General features: G+C 43.2%; 1 protein-coding gene across 3 annotated transcripts in view; it reads left to right on the forward strand.

Annotated features, from left to right (window-relative positions):
• LOC310752306 (uncharacterized protein) overlaps positions 1-15,463 on the forward strand; it is a 34,131-nt gene extending 18,668 nt beyond the window's left edge. For all 3 annotated transcript variants that reach the window (XM_083592388.1, XM_083592387.1, XM_083592386.1), the window contains 6 exons: positions 152-267; positions 566-698; positions 4,165-4,322; positions 5,688-5,827; positions 13,110-13,436; positions 14,101-15,463. In XM_083592388.1, coding sequence (XP_083448514.1) covers positions 152-267; positions 566-698; positions 4,165-4,322; positions 5,688-5,827; positions 13,110-13,436; positions 14,101-14,281 — 1,055 coding nt within the window. In that variant the 3' untranslated portion in view covers positions 14,282-15,463. The remainder of the gene's footprint in view (positions 1-151; positions 268-565; positions 699-4,164; positions 4,323-5,687; positions 5,828-13,109; positions 13,437-14,100) is intronic.
• The last annotated feature ends 5,482 nt before the right edge of the window (positions 15,464-20,945 follow it).

A 20,945-nucleotide genomic window follows, 5' to 3' on the forward strand; every position in this document is an offset into this window, starting at 1 on the left:
AGAATATTAGTTTGAAAACCTTTAATTAAATTGATTTTTTAAAAAAGATTGGAGGAACAGAATGAGATGTCTGAGCTGGGCTTTTAGATTTGCCATTATAAGGCCCAGAGCGTGATCTTCTCTGTAACCTTCCATCTTTTATGCTTCCCAGAGAATGAGATCACTCATGTCCCAGCTGGGATTTTCTTGGGGTTGCCCAATCTAGAATGGCTGGATCTCAGCAAGAACAAGCTGGATTCTGCAGGCCTGCACCCAGAAGCTTTCAAGGTGAGTGGAGACGGAAAGACCTCTTGCTATGAAGGGGGGTTCAGAAGCAAAGAGGGAAGTCAATTTATTCGGGGGGGGGGACTGAGGGGGAAATAGATTATTACAGGCACCTTTGGAGATCAATTACTCCTAACTTCTTCAATTAAAGGAGATTCTGAAACTAGGACTGTACATGCAAAGAATGTGTTGGGCCATTGCTCTATAATTTGCCCATTTGCAAGACAATAATACCGAATTATTTCTTTATGACTATTGAACATGATCACAACCCCATCAGTGCCTTTCTTCTTCCATGCAGAATCTCACCAAGCTGAAGCGCCTCAATCTGGATGGGAACCGCCTCACTGCAGTCCCTGCTTTGCCCAGTTCACTACAAGAGCTAAAGATGAATGACAATAATTTAGAAGGACTGCAGAGACACGACTTCCGAGGTAGGGGTCACTTTATAAAAAGTCCTTCCTTGGATGTGTGTGTGTGTACTCTGCATATGATCAGAGGCCCTCATTCCTAGGTGCCGGAATTTTTGTAAACACAAGGCGGCACCCTATTAAGTCACATTCCCTATAGATTTCTGAAACTCTGGCATAGATACCTAGGGGCTCATCTATACTTCCTACTGTTCTGCCACTTTCCTCAGGGAAAGGTGCTCTTTAACACTCAATCGGAACAAACAGTAATTCAGATTTTCTTAGGATTGAAGTTTGCTCCGATTTAGCACTAAAGTTCAGGTTTTCCCTGGAGAAGGAGTGGGGCAAGCGGAAAACTGCTCAGATCCCCATGGTTTCTAGGCATGGAACGAATGGAAGTGTGCAGAAGCCCTTCGTCATTAGAAAAAAGAGTACATTTTCCATAGGAAAGAGAACTTCACTGAGACATGGAAATTATATCATTATTTATTAAATTTCTATACTGCCCTTAATCTGAAGGTCACAGGGTAGTTTACAATATAAAAACACAAAAATACATACCATAGTAAGAAATGAAAACAATACCCCATATACACAACTTAAAAGGCCACAGGTAGTTTAATTGGCCAAAGGTCTTGGAGAAGGTTGCCTGTGGGCATTTCTGTAGAAGAGCCACTGTTAATATTTAAGATTGTGGTGGCGATTACAACCACCCTGTTTTATGATCTCCACATTTTAAGCAGGACTAGAGCTATGGCAACTGCTTAATAAGATGTTAAGAATTCATTCCTTTGCTTATGATTTGCTACACTTATAGGCCACTTTGCTGCCAGGAAACCCAAGGCAGCATACAAAGTTCTCCCCCACCCATTTTAGCCTCACAACAACCCTGCGAAGTAGGCTAGGCTGAAGGATAGTGACTGCCCAACATGAATTCTGTGGCTGTGTGGGAATTTGAATCCTAGTCTGGAGAGTCCCAGGGCACATTCTTATTTCCCTTTGCCCCACTGCTGCCTTGTGGAACATATTCAGGGGAAGAAAAGGCTAAGGAGCAAATCCTACACAAATCTGGAGTGGAGTTTCCAAGACAGTTGGATGCCATTTTGTACATGTTGTTTCTGGCAACTCCTGCAGCCCAGCTGGTGCCAAACTCATTTCTTTGCTTTCCTTTGGAGAGGCCAAGAGGGGGCAGGGCTTGTCATCTGGGCAGCCCAGGACCTCTAGACCAGGAGTCAGCAGCCTTTTTCAGCGATGGGCCAGTCCACTGTCCCTCAGACCATGTGGAGGGCTGGACTATATTTTGAAAAAAATAATGAACGAATTCCTATGCCCCACAAATAACCCAGAGATGCATTTTAAATAAAAGCACACATTCTACTCATGGAAAAACACGTTGATTCCTGGACCGTCCACGGGCCAGATTGAGAAGGCGATTGGGCCGCATCCGGCCCATGGGCCTTAGGTTGCCTACCCCTGCTCTAGACACACTGACCAGGCTTGCACCCCAGGGAGGTCACTTCAGGCAATGTGATTCTCCAGCAGTTTGGCTCCCTGCCCCTGGAGGCACACTCCATTGTCTCCCAAGACAGACAGGTGCCAACAACTTCTGAGGAGAGATGTATTGTAAACCCTTATGGGCAAATTACATTGCAGATAACGGTGTCTGGCGCAGCCATACACAGTGCACACACATGTTATCAAGATGCACAGTAGAACAATTACATAATGGGATGCCCGGCGATTTCAAGTGACCTCATTTTGCTAACAGCATCCATGTGTCTAAATGACCTGAAACTATTGCCCAGACACATGGAAAGTAGACAACAGTAGCAAAAGGAGATCCCCCACATAAACAAATCTCATGGATCGCTACTACAAAGGCAAGTCTAGATATGTTGCGCCCTCCATTGTCCTTTGACAAAGCCAGCGCTCTACTGAATGCAATGCACCATGTTCATGCAGAAGAAGAGTTTGGATTTGGTATCCCGCCTTTCACTCCCTTTAAGGAGTCTCAAAACGGCTAACAACCTCCTTTCCCTTCCTCCCCCACAACAAACACTCTGTGAGGTGAGTGGGGCTGAGAGACTTCAGAGAAGTGTGACTGGCTCAAGGTCACCCAGCAGCTGCAGGTGGAGGAGTGGAAACGCGAACCCGGTTCCCCAGATTACGAGTCCACTGCTCTTAACCACTACACCACACTGGCTCTCGTTATGCAGACACGTTATGCTATTTCCAATATCGGTGTGAAGATCTTCCATCGGTTTGGAAGCCAGGAAGCCTGCTGTTACTGGTCTAGCTTCTTTCTGTTTCTATAATTGCCCAGTGCTGGATGTGTGTGGGTTGTTTCCTGAGAAGTTTGTTAGCAGCTGATAAATGGGGGCTAAACAGGAAGCTGGGATACACACTGGGCCTCCTGGGAGCAAGTTCTGCTGCTAACAGAGGCCCGTTGTTTCTACCCTGTCCATCCTGAGAGTGTTCCAGCAGTGGAAACTGAAAGGAAATGTAAAAACTGGACTAATATGCTTACCTGCATTAATTTTATATAATTTGAAATTTTTGTTCCTTAACAATTGGGGGATTCTGATAGCTGTGTTGCCAATATATTTCTCCCCTGTTAAACTGTTGTTGTCCCTGTGTCTTTCCAAGCACCCTGGGGAGGCAGAAATTTGGCAGGTGAAGCTGGGTGGGGGTGGGCAGAGAGGGGAATATTTGACCCATATTCAAATGTATATTGACCTGCATATCAGTCCTGTATTTCGGTTGGGGGGGTAGCCCTCTTAGCTTCTGTGAGGTCCTCCTTTGCAGCTGTTTTTTCAAAGGCTATGGAGGGCATGATTTGGTTAAACCTGGAGGAATTCAGGGAGTGGGATTAGTGCATTTCCTTAAGGGGTGCTCTGCCTGTACCAGTATAATTTCAGCACTGAACTGATTTCTGAATGTCATTTCATAATACATTTGGGGAGCCCCCCTTCTCATCTCATACATGAGCCTTCAAAGAATTAATTCTGCCACAGCACTGTGATGGCACATCCAGACTGTTGTTATTTTTGCAGGTACAATTAAATGGCATAGCAGCAAATTTATACTACACAATTAAAACGGCTTCAGTGGTCTTGTGCAACAAAACTGTCCTCTGGGCTTTCTGCAGCAAGGAAATGTGATGGGAAGGAACAGGGAAGTTTCTTTATTGCAGTTGCGGGGGGAACTTGCTGTTTTATATTTTGAAAATCAATCAAAATCAATCAATCAATCAATCAATCAATCAATCAATCAATCGGATGGGGAAATGCCCCAGAAAGTGTGGGATATGCTTGATGCAACATCATATAACCTTCCTGCAAAGAAATAAGAACAAATGCTTAATAAATAGCTGCCACCATATAACGTTCCCACAATCTTTGTGCCAAACATTATCAGGATGAATGTTCAATAAGCAGGTTGGCTGCAAGTGGTCAGAGGGCATTCATGGATTCATCTCTCCTCTGCACAGGCCTTTTCAAGCTGCTCACCCTGGAGCTGGAGGCAAACGAGCTGCATGACGGGAACGTGCTCCCCACCACCTTCAAGCCCCTGAGCAGACTCATCTACCTGCGACTGGATCGGAACCGCTTTCGAGCCATCCCGTCAGGTTTGCCTACCTCCTTGCAGGTGAGCACAGCAGGGGTTGTTCTTTGTAACAGGACCAGACCCTAGTCAGGGGGCTGTCAGCTGAACCAGGAGCCAAACCTGGTAGGTCAAAGGGTATAAAGTAATGTATGAGATTTGAAAGGAATACCGTACAGCAGGCAATGTCCAACTTCAGATAGGCTGTGACCTACCACCCAGTATCAAAAACGGGCGGTGATCTACCCCAGGCATAGGCAAACTCGGCCCTCCAGATGTTTTGAGACTACAATTCCCATCATCCCTGACCACTGGTCCTGTTAGCTAGGGATGATGGGAGTTGTAGTCCCAAAACATCTGGAGGGCCGAGTTTGCCTATGCCTGATCTACCCATTGTCATTCTTCAACTTAAACATACTCTTCCCGCCCCATGTGTTTTAAGCTGTGCTTATTTTAGAGCCCCTCTGGGCCAAACTGGTCTGTCTGTTGGTCTCTCCTGCCCGCTCCACCCTAGAAGGTCGCTAGCTGGGCTAGTGGTATGCACTGCAGAGCTCTCACCTGGCACCACTTCTTCTCTGGGCAGCAGCCAGGATAGAGAAAGAAGCTCTGAAGTGAGCCAGTGATGTCTGCATTGTCTGCTCAGGGCAGCAGCACCACTGTCCAAATCAGCCAAATACTGGGCACAGTATTGCACCTAATATTAAAACTGCAGAGTGGAAGGAAAAGAGGACCATTTTCTGCCTCTCCATTTCCAGCTACAATATGAAGACTGGAGAAGAGACCCTCTTAAGAATATTAGGGGGTGGGCAGGGGAAGGACTAGACCATGTGAAAAATGAACATAACATTTTAGCTGCAGTTCATTCATTTTCAGCTTTGTATTCTTGTTATAAAAAAAGTGTGCCTAGCCATTCCGTTGTTAAACCTAGGTTTAAGGATGCCAATTATAATCCTAGCCAATTATCTCCATGTTTCAGTTTCTAACACGGCAACCATGGGAGGGGTGTGTATGTTGCCCTCATGTCCTTGTGGACTTCCCAGAGTCACCTGGTTGGCCATTGTGTGAAACAGGATGCTGAACTAGGGCTGGTCCAGCAGGGTTATTTCCCTCTGCTCCTGTGATACCACCTACATCTCTCTTTAAAGACGACTGTCTGTCTCCAGTCAGGCCCCATTTAACTTGTCTCATTCTGGAGTTCTTCTGTATGTTGTTGTTTTAGAGGTGGATAGGTTGTGTGAAATAGGTACTGGATTTGTTTGCCACACAAAGCTGGACAGGGACTGAGCAGAACTGGAATCAAGGAAGGGGCGGCGGGGGCGGGGGAGGATGCTGGAATCAACTGTATGGGGGGGGGGAGCTGGAGTCATATTAAAAGACAGATTTAAAATCAACAGTTTCCCACCCTTGCAGGAGCTGCACCTCGACTCTAATCGCATTGAGGAGGTGACCGAGAGTGTCCTCAACAAAACCCTGAACCTTACTGTGCTGGTTCTGAGCAACAACAAATTGCAGGAAGATCGCATTGCTCCACGTGCCTGGATAAACCTCCCGTGAGTACCTTAGCATCATTTTCTCATACCAGTGATACTCCAAAAGGAGAGGGTATGAGAAAATCCAGATTGAGGGAGGGGAAAATGTGGGAAGGTGATTTGGAGGTGACTGTCATTTTTTAAAAAACAAATTTATTTAAGTTCTCTTTCAAATTGTGAGGTTTGATTAACAAATCTATTTCTTTTATCTAATTTGAACAATTCATTAAGTTGATGATACTGTAACCAACCTGTTACTATACTTATCTTCTCCGGACCTTTTTATTTTAACATCTCCATCTCCATCCATTAAGAAATCTCTACATGTCGCCTACTCATTTTTCATATTTCATTTTTTCACTGATATAACTTCTATGGGAGAAAGCCACAAAGGTGTCTTTTTCTAACAAATTTTTATATTTATCTCATACTGTATATAAATTCTTCCTGATAACATGATTCATTAAACCTTTATGCATTTTAACTTTTTTAAAAAAAGATATTTATTAAAGTTTAACAATTACAAAAAAAGAAAAGCAGACAATAATAATAAAAAAGATTACAATACTTCAAAAATAAAAGAAAATACAATACTAAAAAGAAAAAAGAAAAAGATAAAAAACCCCAAAAACAGTACAGCTAAACAATAACATTTAAAAACACTAACATCCAGTATTTTCATATCTTTATCTTTCATTTACTTATTTCCTTGACTTCCTCATGCCTCCCTTTTTGTATTCTAATTCATAATTGTTTCAGCAAGTCCTTTCCCTCTTTCTCAAATTTTGTTCCATAATTTATCTTAACGCAATTTAACCTTAAATTTTACACTTTAACCCACTAACAATCCATTTTTACTTAATTCCTTATAACCTTTCTGCTAAAACCATGTAAATTCATTCCAGCGTCTTTCTAACATTCATTAATTTTACAATATTTTTAAAAATATACTTTAAATTTTTTCCAATTTTCTTTCATCGACTCTTCTCCCTGGTCTCGGATTCTGCCAGTCATTTCCGCCATTTCCATGTAGTCCATCAGTTTCATCTGCCATTCTTCCCTGGTGGGTAGATCTTGCGTCTTCCAGTATTTTGCAATAAGTATTCTTGCTGCTGTTGTGGCATACATAAAAAAAGTTCTATCTTTCTTTGGCACCAATTGGCCAACCATGCCCAGAAGCAAGGCCTCTGGTTTCTTCAGAAAGGTATATTTAAATACCTTTTTCATTTCATTATAGATCATCTCCCAGAATGCCTTAATCTTTGGGCATGTCCACCAAAGGTGAAAGAAAGTACCTTCTGTCTCCTTATATTTCCAGCATTTATTATCAGGCAAATGGTAAATTTCTGCAAGCTTGACTGGTGTTATGTACCACCTATAGATCATTTTCATTAAATTCTCTTTTAAGGCATTGCATGCCGTAAATTTCATACCAGTGGTCCATAACTGTTCCCAGTCAGCCATCATAATATTATGTCCAACATCTTGTGCCCATTTAATCATAGCAGATTTCACCGTTTCATCTTGAGTATTCCATTTCAACAGCAAGTTATACATTCTTGACAAATTCTTAACTTTAGAGTCTAGCAGTTCCGTTTCCAATTTTGATTTTTCCACTTGGAAGCCTATTTTTTTATCCAAATTGTATGCCTCCATTATTTGATAATAATGGAGCCAGTCTCGCACTCTGTTTTTTAATTTTTCAAAACTCTGCAATTTTAGTCTGTCTCCCTCTTGTTCCAAAATTTCCCAATACTTCGGCCATTTAGCCTCCATATTGAGTTTTTTTCTGAGCCTTAGCTTCCATTGGTGACAACCATCTTGGGGTTTTATTTTCTAACAAATCCTTATATCTTATCCAAACATTAAACAATGCTTTTCTAACAATATGGCTTTTGAACGCTTTATGTGCTTTGACCTTATCATACCACAGATATGCATGCCAACCAAATACATTATTGAAACCTTCCAAGTCTAACACGTCAGTGTTTTCAAGAAGCATCCATTCTCTCAGCCAGCAAAATGCGGCTGATTCATAATAAAGTTTAAGGTCTGGCAGGGCAAATCCACCTCTTTCTTTAGCATCTGTTAATATCTTAAATTTTATGCGAGGCTTCTTGCCCTGCCAGACAAATCTAGAGATATCTCTCTGCCACTTCTTAAAACAATCCATTTTATCCAAAATTTGCAATGCTTGAAACAAAAACAACATTCTTGGCAATACATTCATTTTTATCACAGCAATTCGGCCTAACAGCGATAGCTTCAAATTTGACCATATTTCTAAATCCTTTTTCACTTCAGTCCAACATTTTTCATAATTATCCTTAAATAAATTCACATTCTTAGCAGTCATGTTTACCCCTAAGTATTTCACTTTCTTAACCAGTGTCAATCCTGTCTCCTTCTGAAACTTATCTCTCTCAATCTCAGTTAGATTTTTCTCTAAAACTTTAGTTTTCATCTTATTCAACTTAAAGCCTGCTACCTGACCAAATTCTTGAATCAGTTCTACTATTCTTTTAGTGCTTGATTCTGGCTCCTGTAAAGTCAATACCAAATCATCAGCAAATGCTTTCAATTTGTACTGTTTGGCTCCCACTTGTATACCTTTTACCAATTGGTCCCTTCTAATCATATTTAACAAAACTTCCAGGACCGATATAAAAAGCAATGGAGAGATTGGGCAACCTTGTCGTGTTCCTTTCTCAATCTTAAATTCTTCCGTCACTACATTGTTCACAATTAATTTAGCCTTTTGTTCTGAATAAATTGCACCTATACCATTTCCAAAACCTTGACCAACCCCCATCCCCGATAAATTCTTCTTCATAAAACTCCAGGAAATATTGTCAAAGGCTTTCTCCGCGTCCACAAAAATCAGGACTGCTTTAGTATTAATCTTCACTTGTAACTTTTCTAAAATATTAATTATATTCCTCGTATTGTCAGACAAATGTCTACCCGGGAGAAAACCCGCTTGATCTTTATGAATTTCTTCTGCTAACACCTTTTTTAATCTTTTAGCCAAAATATCTGCAAAGATTTTGTAATCCACATTGAGCAATGATATGGGGCGGTAGTTCTTAAGCTGCGTCTTTTCAGTCACTGTTTTCGGTATAAGTGTAATGTACGCTTCCTTCCACGACTCTGGCGCCCTTTTCCCTTCCATTATTTCATTACAGACTTCCTTTAAAGGTTGTATTAACCATTCTTTCAAAGATCTGTAATACCTAGAAGTCAGCCCATCCGGTCCTGGAGATTTACCTAATTGCATATTCTGAATGGCCCCTTCTACTTCCTGTTCCGTTATTTTATAATCCAGCATTAATTTGTTTTCTTGAGAATTTTTTTGTAGTCCATTTATTTTCAAAAATTTATCAATGTCCATTTCTTTCTGCTTCTCCTGTGTATATAGTTGTTTAAAATACCTCTGGAAACACTTTCTAATTTCCACTGGATTCTGTATATTCTTTCCTTCCACTTCCAAATTCGTAATAGTATTAAGTTTTTGTCTTTTTTTCAATTGCCAGGCCAACAGTTTCCCGCACTTATTTGCCGATTCAAATGTCTTTGTCTCATCTGTTTAATCTTCCATTCTATTTCCTGATTCATCATTTTCATATATTGTACTTGGTATAACTTTATTTCTTTCAAAATCTCCTGAGACTTTGGTTTCGCCCTCAATTTCTTCTCTCCTTCCTTTATTTTTTCCAAAATTTTATCTTTTTTCTCATTCTGCATTCTCTTCTTAATTGCATTTTGTTGTATCAAATATCCTCTCATGACGGCTTTGCTTGCATCCCAGATTACTCCTTTTTCCACGGTTGTGTTCATGTTTATCTCGAAGTAATCTCTCAAAGTTTTTTGGGCCTTTTTAGTAAATTCGTCATTCTTAAACAAGGAGTCATTCATCCTCCATCTAAAGGAACCAGATGGCATCAATTTCATTTCCATCTTCACAGCATTGTGGTCAGAGCTAGTCTTAGGGCAAATTTCAACTTTACTTATCTTCGGAGCCATTCCTCTGGTTACCCAGATTTGGTCAATTCTTGTCATTTTAGCCTTGGAGAAGAAAGTTCCCTCTCTTCCCAGAGGGTTCTTCGTTCTCCAGATATCAATTAAGTCCATATTTTCAGTCATATCAAAAAAAGGTTTTGGTAGTCTTCCATCCTAACTATTTGTCTTTGTGCCTTATCCATATTTGTAGACACTACGCCATTCATATCTCCCATCAAAAGCATATTATAGTCCAAATAGTCCATCAGTGTCTCATGTAACTTTTTGAAGAATTCCGATTTCCCTTCATTTGGTGCATAAATACCTATTATCAAGAATTTTTCTCCTTGTGTTTGAATTTCAATTGCTACAAATCTTCCTTGATCATCTTTAAATATAAATTTAGGTAATAGACTCTCCTTTGCATAGAGGACCACTCCTCTTTTTTTGACTTTATCCGATGAAATAAATTCTTGGCCTAATTTTTTGTTACTCAGTAACTTCCTGTGTAACCTTGTCACATGTGTTTCTTGTAAACAAATCAAGTCCAATTGCTCTTTTTTCAACAAATGAAACACTCTCCTCCTTTTTTCCGGGCTGTTCAGTCCATTCACATTCCAGCTCAAGGCCTGCAGCGCCATCCTGTGGTTACTTTGATACCCCCCCAACTGCCCCCAGAGCTTGTTCCTCTTCTGTCGATAATAATGTTGGTACGTTCACTGGGGAGTCCAGTCCAAAAGACAATGTTGATATGTCCAGAGTTCCCTTGCTTGGTGATATTCTCTCCCCTCTTTGCTCCGGTCCTCTGTCTGGTGATCCTCTGTTCAATGTTGTTGGCTCTTTTCCAATTCCCTTGTGTAAATCCTCTTCGTGGTTATACAGGAACTTTGTTTTATCTTCTACTGATCTTATTTTTATTTTCCTTCCTTTAAAACTAAAGGACAGGCCTTGAGGGAATTCCCACCTGAAGTTGATTTCGTTCCTTCTCAGCAAAGCGACCAGATCTCCAAAATTGAACCTCAGGTCCAAAAGATGTTTTGGGATATCTTTAAATATTTCCACTCTTGACTGATGTATTACCAGAGTCTTCTCGTAGTGCCAACTCAAGATTTTATCCCTCTCTTCTTTAGATCAGAGGGTGATCAGACAGTCTCTTATTCTGTTCTTCTTCTTACCTCCTCTTCCAAGTCTGAAGGCTCTCACAATTTTAAACTCTCTTTTTTCAAGTCCCGGTCCCAGTAGGTTGCAAATTCCTCCGTGAGATAGTCTACCAGAGAGTCTTTTTCTAGTTCAGGTATTGCTCGAATCCTCAAATTTGTCTGTTTCTCCTTGAGCTCAATCATAGACAGCGTCAACTTATAGTCCTCCAGTTGCTTCTGCAGATCTGGAACCTCTGTTTCCTGTTGAGTTACCTTCGCTTCCACAGTAACAACCTTTTCCTTAACCTCCTCTGCAATCTGCCGGGTTGAATTGGACTCCTTAATCAACTTCTCAATTGCTTCTGTATTGGAATTGACTTTTTGTCCCAAACTATTTATGCTTTCTGTATTTTGGTCCAATTTTTTATTCATTTCTTCCAATGAATTATTAATTTTACTCAGAGCAAGTGCCAAAGCTTCTTCCGAAATCATTCCTTTTGGTTTAGAATGCATCAATGCAGCTGCAGATGAGGCAGGAGGGCCAGATGTAGAGGCTCTTCGAAAAGACTTCCCAGACCTTGTTGTTTTTTCTTGAATTGAGGGATCTATTTTTTCTTTCCCATCTGCCATAACACACAAACCCTCAAGGTCAAACACAGTCCCAGAGTCTTATCTTTAAAGTTGGAAAATTCCACTCCTTGTAGCAGTTTCAAAGTCCTCCTCTAGAGGGAAATAGTTATTGTTTCTCTTATGTTAGTCCAAAGTATCCTTTTTTAAAAAAAATAAAATTACAGTTGCACCAGTATATTTAGTATCTAATCTTGACTTTAGGTCAGAAGAAAGTAATTGTAACTTTTAAACCAGGAGAAAGTAATTGAAACAAAGTTTCACTCTAGTTTCACTATTTCACTGACAGTCAAATAAACAGTCTGTTCCCAGTCAATGCGGAGCTCCGAAATGCAGCGATTTTAATGGCTGCCGTTCTGAGTGATGGAAAGTTAATTTCCGAGTGATGGAAAGTTAATTTCTCCCTCTCTTTTTGCAGGCAAATAAAGTCCAAAAACTCCCCCCCCCTTTTCCCCTGCTTCCAAGGGAGGGTTCGCTATTTTTGTACTGGAAATTTAGACGTTTAAAGCAGACTTTCAGGCTTTAGCTTAAGCCTATTTGCTTCCGACTATTTACAGAAAGAGGAAGGCGGACTTCCTGTTTTACACCTCCCCCCGTTCGTTGTCAAATTCAGCTTTTAATGCTCCAATTCTTCACTTTACTCACGGGTAATTACTTTTATTTATTTTTTAAAAAAAATTTATTAAGGTTTTAAGAATTTATATAAAATAGAAAAAACAAACCAAAAAACAAAAACAGTAAAAATACATACAAACCATACAAAACATATACAACAACAGGTATAATTTCAATCCCTTATATTCATAAAACTTACTTTCCCGACCTCCTCATACCTCCCCTTTCTGTATTCCAATCTCTAATTAATTCAATTCAGCAAATCCTTCCCCTACGGGTAATTACTTTGAAGTCCAATTGTCCACAGGAAAAAGTCAGCGCTCTCCGGCAACGGCTGTGCGGCTTCTCTCCGCAAAAGTAGCAGTCAGTTCGCAGCACCGCGCCGCTCACCCCGCGAGTAGGGGAGGCACTCTTGGTGCCCTGCCGAATCCCACGTTCCCAGGCTCTCTCCACCTGGGATTTCTAAAGGGTCCCCACCTTCGCCGCAGTGGGAGACCCAGTTCTCGCGGAGCAAGTTCCTCCGATCAGTGGAACTCCGCCATTAGCCGATGGCACTAACCCGGAACTTATGCATTTTAACTTTACCATACCATAAATATGAATGTGAGCCAAAATTATTGCCATGTCCTTCCAAGTCTAACACCTGTGTATTTTTCAATACTAACCACTCCTTTAGCTAGCAAAGACAAGATGCCTCATAATAAAGTTGTAGGTCTGGCTGGAGGTAACTGTCATATGGACAACAGAGAAAACAGAGATACAGGAAGTTTATTGTCCATATTAAACTACAATATGCCCCCAAGTGCAATGTTTTTCCCAAGGAAGGGAATGGCAGCAATTCATGTATACAGGAGGAAATCCAGGACACCAGTGTTGGGAACTCAGGAATCCCCAAGGGCTGTGTGTGTCTTTTTCCTCCTCAGGAAGCTGGAGGCCTTGGACCTGTCTCACAACCGCCTGGTGCACGTGCCTTCATTTCTACCCCGGCACCTGAAGCAGCTGACTCTGCACCACAACCGCATTGAGCGCATCCCTGGCTACGTCTTTGCCCATATGAAGCCTGGCCTGGAGTTTCTGCATCTGTCACACAATGCACTGCGGGACGATGGCATCCACGCCGTCTCCTTCCTGGGGCTCTACCGCTCCCTTGCTGAGCTGCTCTTGGACAACAACCAGCTCCAGGCCATTCCCCGTGGCATCCTGAATTTAAAGGGGCTGCAGGTTCTGAGATTGAGCCACAACCGCATCAGGTAAAGCAGGGATGGGGAGACAGTGTCCCCTTGCATAGTTATTGGACATTCCTGACCATTGGCCATGCTGGCTGGGGCTTGTGGGAGTCCATCAGTACTGAGAAAGGCACAGGTTCTCCATCTCCAAAAGAGAGCCTACTCTGCTTCTTGCTCCTTTGTGCTTCTTGCATCCACAAGCGATGAGAAATCCTAGGGCATTACAGTCAGTTTGTTTGGAGGAAACAGTGCTGTAGGGACTGGCGGCGTTTGTGTAAAATCTGAATGTATATAAATATACCAATTAGCAAGCAAGCACTCAGGCAGCCCAGCACACAACAGAACAGCTATTGTCAGGCTCCGCAGGCAACTATTTTAAATACAGTACCTGGTATCTTGAGGTTGTATTTTGCTCCTGGGATAAAACACGGGAAATCAGATTCCTAGCCTTGCTACTCTCACCCTCATTTTAAAGATGACTTCTGTGAGCCAAGAAGTTTTAATCTCATTCTCCTATTATCCATGAACTCACTACTACATTGTCTTGGGTAAGCCAGTCAGCACCTCTCCTGACCAAACCTGTAATATGGGGATCATGCTCAGCCGCCTCACAGGGTTGTTGTTTGTACTGCAGAGAGAAGGTACTGTATGTGAAGCCCTGAGGGTTCTTAGTCTCTCTTCCTGGCAGGCATGTCCCCCTGAATTCTGTCTGTGACACGCGGGTGGCAGAGGACTCGAACATTGTGTCGATGCACCTGGAAAACAACTTGATTGACCGCCGCCGGATCCCACCCACAGCCTTCTCCTGCATCAAAGCCTACCACAGTGTAGTGTTGCGGCCGCAACAGAATGAAGAGGACGACTACTAAAGGTGCCTTGCAGATCACTTGCAACAGCTGTGAGGTGGTCACAAGCTATGGGACCAAACACTGTCCCAACCTGGGGGCGTGGGGAGAGATATTGCTCTTCAAGACATCACAGTGCTGCAGGGGCAAGGAAATAGGCACCTGTCTCTTCTCTGTCACTTGTTTCACGCTCCCCACTAGAGGCTTCAGGGGCAGTCTTTTAAGGAGTCAGGTTTTTTTGTGATGAGAGAGTACTGGAAACATTACAAATGTACAAAGGTGAACACAGATGACCAGGCGAATACCTAGCAGACAACATTCCACACAGACACCCGGTGCCCCCAAAGCAGCAGCATATCTTTGAACCTCTCTTGTCATCCTGCTACAAAACTCAAGGCTTCCGTCTCCTTTGCTGCCTCTGTTGCAGCACCAGACTGTCTCCTTAGCTCTTCCTTCAAGCAGGTGGAGAGGACAGTTAGCTTGTTGCCACCGGTTAATCAAAGGCCTTTAGCAGGCACCTTTAGCAAAGCAATTGTGAAAAAGCCTTGAGAGAAGTTCTTCTAGTGCAGGTGTGGAGAAGCCTGTGGCCCTTCAGATGTTGCTGGACTCCAACCCCCATCATCCCTGACCATTGGCCGTGCTATGCTCAGGTAATGGGAGTCCAAAGGCAGCTGGAAGGCCACCGATTCCACATCCCTAAATCTGGCACCAGAAGGTAGATAGGTTTTGTTGTGGATGGTCTGTGTTTTGTCATCTGTATGGTACTGACAACATCTCCAAGGACGTTGTTTCTACTCTCCCTACCCTAACCATTGTAGTCAGCACCTGAGGCTTTTACCACCTCATAACCCTCCAAATTCTGCTACATATAAAGAGTGAGGGGGGTGCATTCCAGACTCTCTCTCTTTAGACTTTCCACAGCAAAAACTCACAATATGGTAGCATTTTCTCTCCGGTGTATCAGCTTGACAAGAAGGTTTTTTTAAACAACAACAACAACAACAAATGAACACAAATTCTGTCAGACAGCTCAGTGCTCTTATCCCACCTCCTTTTTATGTGGTAAATGTTATTAATATGTCTGGTGCTATATACTTTCTGTATTTCTTCACTTACGTTGAAATCTCTCGCAATTGTTTTATGTATAACTGTTTTTGCTCTTTCAATTTGTGAATTAAAAAACCTTCTTTAAATAAAATAAAAAAATAGTTTAAAACATGTTAATTCAAGTGTTTTGTTTTCTGCTGTAACTTACTTAATCATTCCTAACAGTGACCCAGGATATATCTCAAAGTTTAAAGTTAAGACTGACTCCTTTGAGAGGGAGAGGATGAGCTTGTGGTTTGCAAACCATATGACGAAACAAATGCTCTTGACCCAAAGTTCAAAACACTGATATGCCTCATGAAGAGTAAAAAAGTCAACTTGGCTGCAGCTCATGAACAACAAAGATGCTGGATGCTCCTGTGCAAAAGGCCACACTATGCTTGATTATAAATGATTTCCAGTAAAGCAGTTGACAATGAAGCTGCTGAAACTTCTGCATCACCCTTTGCAAAACGTTGTGTACTGTTACATGAACCCCAATCTCTGAGCAGGAAAAGGTTTCAGGAGTTCCAACATGTCCCTCAGATTTGGTTTCCTTAGAATGAAGGTCACTGGGCTGACGGCATTTCTGTGATTAGAAGGTTTAATTTACACATATACAGACTGAGCACAAACTGGAAGATTCACAGCATTAACATTCCAATAGACGCACGGAGATTTCCCATAGCATTCACTTCTCACAGAGAGCAAATAAGGCCTCTTCTGTCCCCTTTCAAAGACACCATGATGACACCGCCTCCAACCAGGGGAGCAGAGAAAGACATTCCCCCAGCAATGTAATTTGTATGGCAACACATCTGCACTTGGCCCTGTTTTTGCTAAGCAAAGGCCCACAAGGCTCAAACCCACGGCCCTGAGATTAAGAGTCTCATGCTCTACTGACTGAGCTTTGTTTCAACTTGCTCAACGGCAAGAGGTGTGGAATCTCTGGCCCTCAGACATAATCCGTTCGGCCCTCAAGCCTGTTTTTGGGTAAGCCATGGGCATGGATCCCTTGGCTCCATCAGGATCTGGCATGTTTTGGCAGCACTGGATGAAAGAGAAGGATCAGAGAGTGGGACAGCACAGGGGACACCCAGGGATGGAGGAGGGAAGTTCTCCCTTGATGTCAGAGAGGAGGAAGCAAGTTGATGACAGGAGGGACATCACAGAACCACAGAGCTGGAAATCGAGTTAGGGAAAGTGGGGGGATGGGAACCCGCTCTGGGCCTCAGGCTCTGGGCCAGCAGCCCCAATCCAAATGCCCCCATTCACCTCAGCTGCTTTAAACCAAAGGAGAAAAAGGAGAGCCAACATCTGTTAAACCTCCAGCCTGCCACTTCATAATGCATGGACCCCTATGGATTCAGAAGGAGAGCTCCTTGAATAACCACTGCCTTTCCCTCAGGGGCATCACTGCCACATTAGGGCAACTGTATGTGGGCAGGACACATTGAGGCTCATCCTGACCGCACAGCCTTGTTCGGTCTGTGCAGTAAATAGCTCGGGGTGGGGGTGGGGGCAGGGGTTTGACGCTTATGATGCAGCCTCCCAAGCTGGTTCCAATTTGCGAGGTCAATTTGTTAGGTCAGCCCGGCGTGGGGACTGGAAGGCGTAGCAGGAGCCTGAGCCAAAGCCAGCATTTGCTGCTGGCCCCTCTGACCTTCCCCAAACAGGAAGTGCCTTTGTTGTGATCCAGATCAGGAGGAGATTGTAGCTGCAAGCTGGGCATTAACTGTTCCCTGCTCTTGACGGGTCCCTCGTGGGGCCCAGCTGTGGGGAAGGGAGAGGAGCACGTCAGCGGAGAGAAGAAATGCTGTATTGGGGACTGAAGGAACATGGGGCAAGGCAGAGGATCCCCCTTGCCACATGGGATATGAACAGAGGTTTTGCAACACACACACACACACACACACACACACACACACACACACACACTTACTTTTCTCTGTCTCGGCAAACCAGAAGCACTATCAAAGTTCAAGGACACGTTACAGGCAGGGGAAATCACCCAGGGAGAACATGGAGAAGACAGAAGAGCCCATGTGTGGGGTGGGGAGAGAGGGCATGGCCTAGGGAGGGAGAGGCATGGCTTGGGTAGAGTCCTAACAACCAGAGATAGAGACCTGGAGAGCCACACTGCCAGTGGGATACAGACAGATCCTTCATCAAATATAAAGCCTCCCTCCACTCTCCAGTAGGACTGTGGCATATTCCTCATCACAGCAAAGGCAAGTCATGGACAAATGGATGGTGAGAAGAGAAAAGGCAGCAGGGCAGCTAGAACAATGCGCTCAATGCTGAGGAAATACAAATGCAACACAAATATTGTTTATTTGTTTAGCCAAAGCCATTACAAAAGATAAAATACACAAAACAGGAAAAAATACATTACACAGTTTAAAAAAGTTATTAAAACCAGACATTTTATCAGATAAGAGTTGAACTTATGATCCCCACAAGCTTTTCTCCTTAGAATTGCCATTCTAAAGGCAAGGCAGACCACTTTTCAGAAGGGACTTGTCCCCTAAAAAAAAGTTAATCAAATATCCAATTGATCTCCCTACTGGGAGATTTAAATCTTTGAACAAGTCTGCTGCTTAGTCCTTGTAGATGGGACAAACAAGCAAGTACTTCCACATGGGCAAACTCTCTCTTCATAGGGGATCTGGTGATAGCATCCGTCCAGCTATGGTTGAGTGCGTGGACTGGAGCCGTAGAGTTGTAAAGGTTTTTCTTCATTTGACATTTGTGATGCTGGTTAGCTATTGAGGGAGAGGGGTCTGAATGGGTAGTTTGGCATGCCAAGGGGCACATTGAGGCAGACAAATATCCCCTCACATCTTTGGGAGCCCATTTCTGAGAGCTGTTCAGCATTCCATTCCCCAAGGCCTTCTTCTGAAACCCTGTTCAGATAGCAACCTCCCTACTGTTAATACAGAGGAAAGCCTTCACTCCTAGTGAAATCTAAAAAATGGGAAGGTGCCTCGGGAAGATGGAATCACTGGAGAAGTGTAGAAAGCAGCCTGCAATTTCTGGGCCTCTGTCCCTGCAGCTCTGCTACAGAAATTAATAATAGTGGTCACTTCCTTGCTCAGTGGAATATTAGTATAGTCATTCCTATATTTAAGAAAGGCGATCCTAACAAAGCAGCCAATTATCTCCCCTATTAGTTTGTTGGATGTATATACCAAAGTATATACCAAATACTTGTTAAAGAAATTACATTATTGGCTGTACTTTAGTGAGGTGATAGCAGAAGAACAGGTGGAGTTCTGCTGTAATTGCGGAGGAAATGAGTGTCTCCCCCCTTTCTCAACATGTTCCTCCCTTCCCAGTGCCTTCGTTTCCTGCCATGTGCTGCGGTGCCTGATGTGACCAGCCAAAGCCTTGTCTGCCCCTATTAGTATCACCGACAGAAGCTGCTCCTCTTTCCTCAGGCTTCCTGCCCATCTGGTGCTCCAGGGCAAGGAGTGCTGGAGCAGCAGGGAGAGGCCTCTTCCAGCACCTGCTGTTGCCGCTGCTTTGCCTGTTACCACAGATAAGATGCGATGCAGCACTGAAGGCTGGGTCACCTGTTGGTCAACAGCCCGCAAAGGAGGAACCACCCACGAGACAGCTAGAGCTAATTTTGTGCCAAGACCCTTTCGCTTGTGTGTGCATGTGTGCCAGACAACATGGGGAGGAAGTTAGTGGGGAAGATGGACTCAGGGGCTTTAAACTGGGGGTGGGCAGAATCATAGAATCACAGAATTGTAAGGGATCCCGAGGGTCATCTAGTCCAACCCCCTGTAATGCAGGAATCTCCACCGAAGCATCCCTGACAATTGGCCATCCGACTTCACCTTAAAAACCTCCTAGGAAGAAGAGTCCACCACTTCTTGACAGAGTCCGTTCCAATATTGACTAGGAGTGCATTCTCAGGATCATTTAATATAAACTAGCCATGCCTTAGGATATCCTACAGATGCACTCTTTTTCGTACATTAAAAACAGATTGGAGGGCCATAGGGGATTTTAGTGAAGAAAACAGCAGACCACACAAGAGACTGAAGTTAGCCTGGCCCTGTTTAGTCACCATCAGATTAGATGTGCCTGATTCCTGAGAGTGCCATGCCTTATTTCAAGATTCCAGGAAGGTTTAAAGGCCTGCTCTTGGATATAAACAATATTAAATAGCCGAGAGAGAAAAACAGAGTTTTTAAGAGCACTGCTTGGAGCTGCTTTTTAATATTTTGCAATAACTATTTAGTTAAAGTCAGCTTTCTTGTTTATTGAAGCGAAGGGATATGTGCCAGCCCAGGCAATTATCCCCCCACCCACTTCCTTGTCCCTTACCATATTTGATTTGAGGAATGCCCCCCAGTTACTGGGATCTGGACCTGATAGAGTTACTGTGAGCAATTTATGTGCATAATATATCTCTAGCTCTATTTATCTGTCCATTCACACACACATACAGAGAGAGAAAGAAGGGGAGGGAGTCATTGAAGGCAGCAGGATTGGCACAGCAGCACATAGGGAAAGAAGTTAAGCCTTCCTCTCACACTTTGTTTCTGACTACCATTCTGCCCCCCTTAAGCTGCTATTAGCTCCAGGGCAGGGGAGTTTCCACTGGTGTCAAGGGGACCAGATGCAAATTGCAGATTGGGGAGGGCGATTTTCATGGGGACATAAGGAAGGCTCTGCTGGATCTGGCCAAAGGCCCATCTAGTCCAACATCCTAGTGTCACAGTGGCTGTCCAGGTGCCTATGGGAAGCCTGAAAGCAGAAGCTGAGCGCAACAACACTCTTCCCACCTGCAATTCCAGCAACCAGCACAGCGATCATGGTTAGTAGTCACTGATAACCAGTGATGTCCTATGTAGTTTGGCTCCCAGATATTGGATGTTGGGTCCCAGTAAGGGTAGCAGAATTGTAACAGGAGATAGGTTGGATAATGGGGAACACTGTGCAGGTAAGTTCTCCCACAGAAGCTCCGCAGAAATGAATGCAGGAAAATGAGCACACGATTTGCATACAGAAACTTCCATGCTCAGTCCTTCCTGCTTTGCAGTCATAGTTAAAACACAAGCAAAATGTCACATGAATCTAAAAGTGAGAAAATGTGAAAACTGAGAATCTGATGGACAATTCTCACCCCAAATCACTGCAGCTGTAGTCAGAGTAGAAGATTACTTAACACGGCACAGGAATTGCCTCTGTTATTTACCAGGAAAACCAGCTTAGAGTGTTATGCAACTGGATGCCTTCAGAATATTTAATATCCGAGTGCACTAAAATATTTGAATTGTTATTCTAAAAACTTAGTTGGGGTCACGGAGACAAAATGAATGTCTTGTGACAGAATAGAACATTTACACACACATGTGTGTTACTTTTTGTTGTAAACCATTCATCACAAATCTACCGTTCTTTTGGAAGAATGGCTCCTCTAGCTTGATTTTAAAGATTTTTGGAAGGTACTCAACCAACCCATCCTGTCAGCGCAGGAATTTCCGCCCAGGCAACAGGACTACTTCATATTCTCTCTCTCTCTCTCTCTCTCTCTCTCTCTCTCTCTCTCTCTCTCTCTCCCCCCCCCCCCCACTACACCCTGCCT

Source organism: Podarcis filfolensis (assembly GCF_964270895.1).
Source record: "Podarcis filfolensis genome assembly, chromosome: 17".
Taxonomy (NCBI): domain Eukaryota; kingdom Metazoa; phylum Chordata; class Lepidosauria; order Squamata; family Lacertidae; genus Podarcis; species Podarcis filfolensis.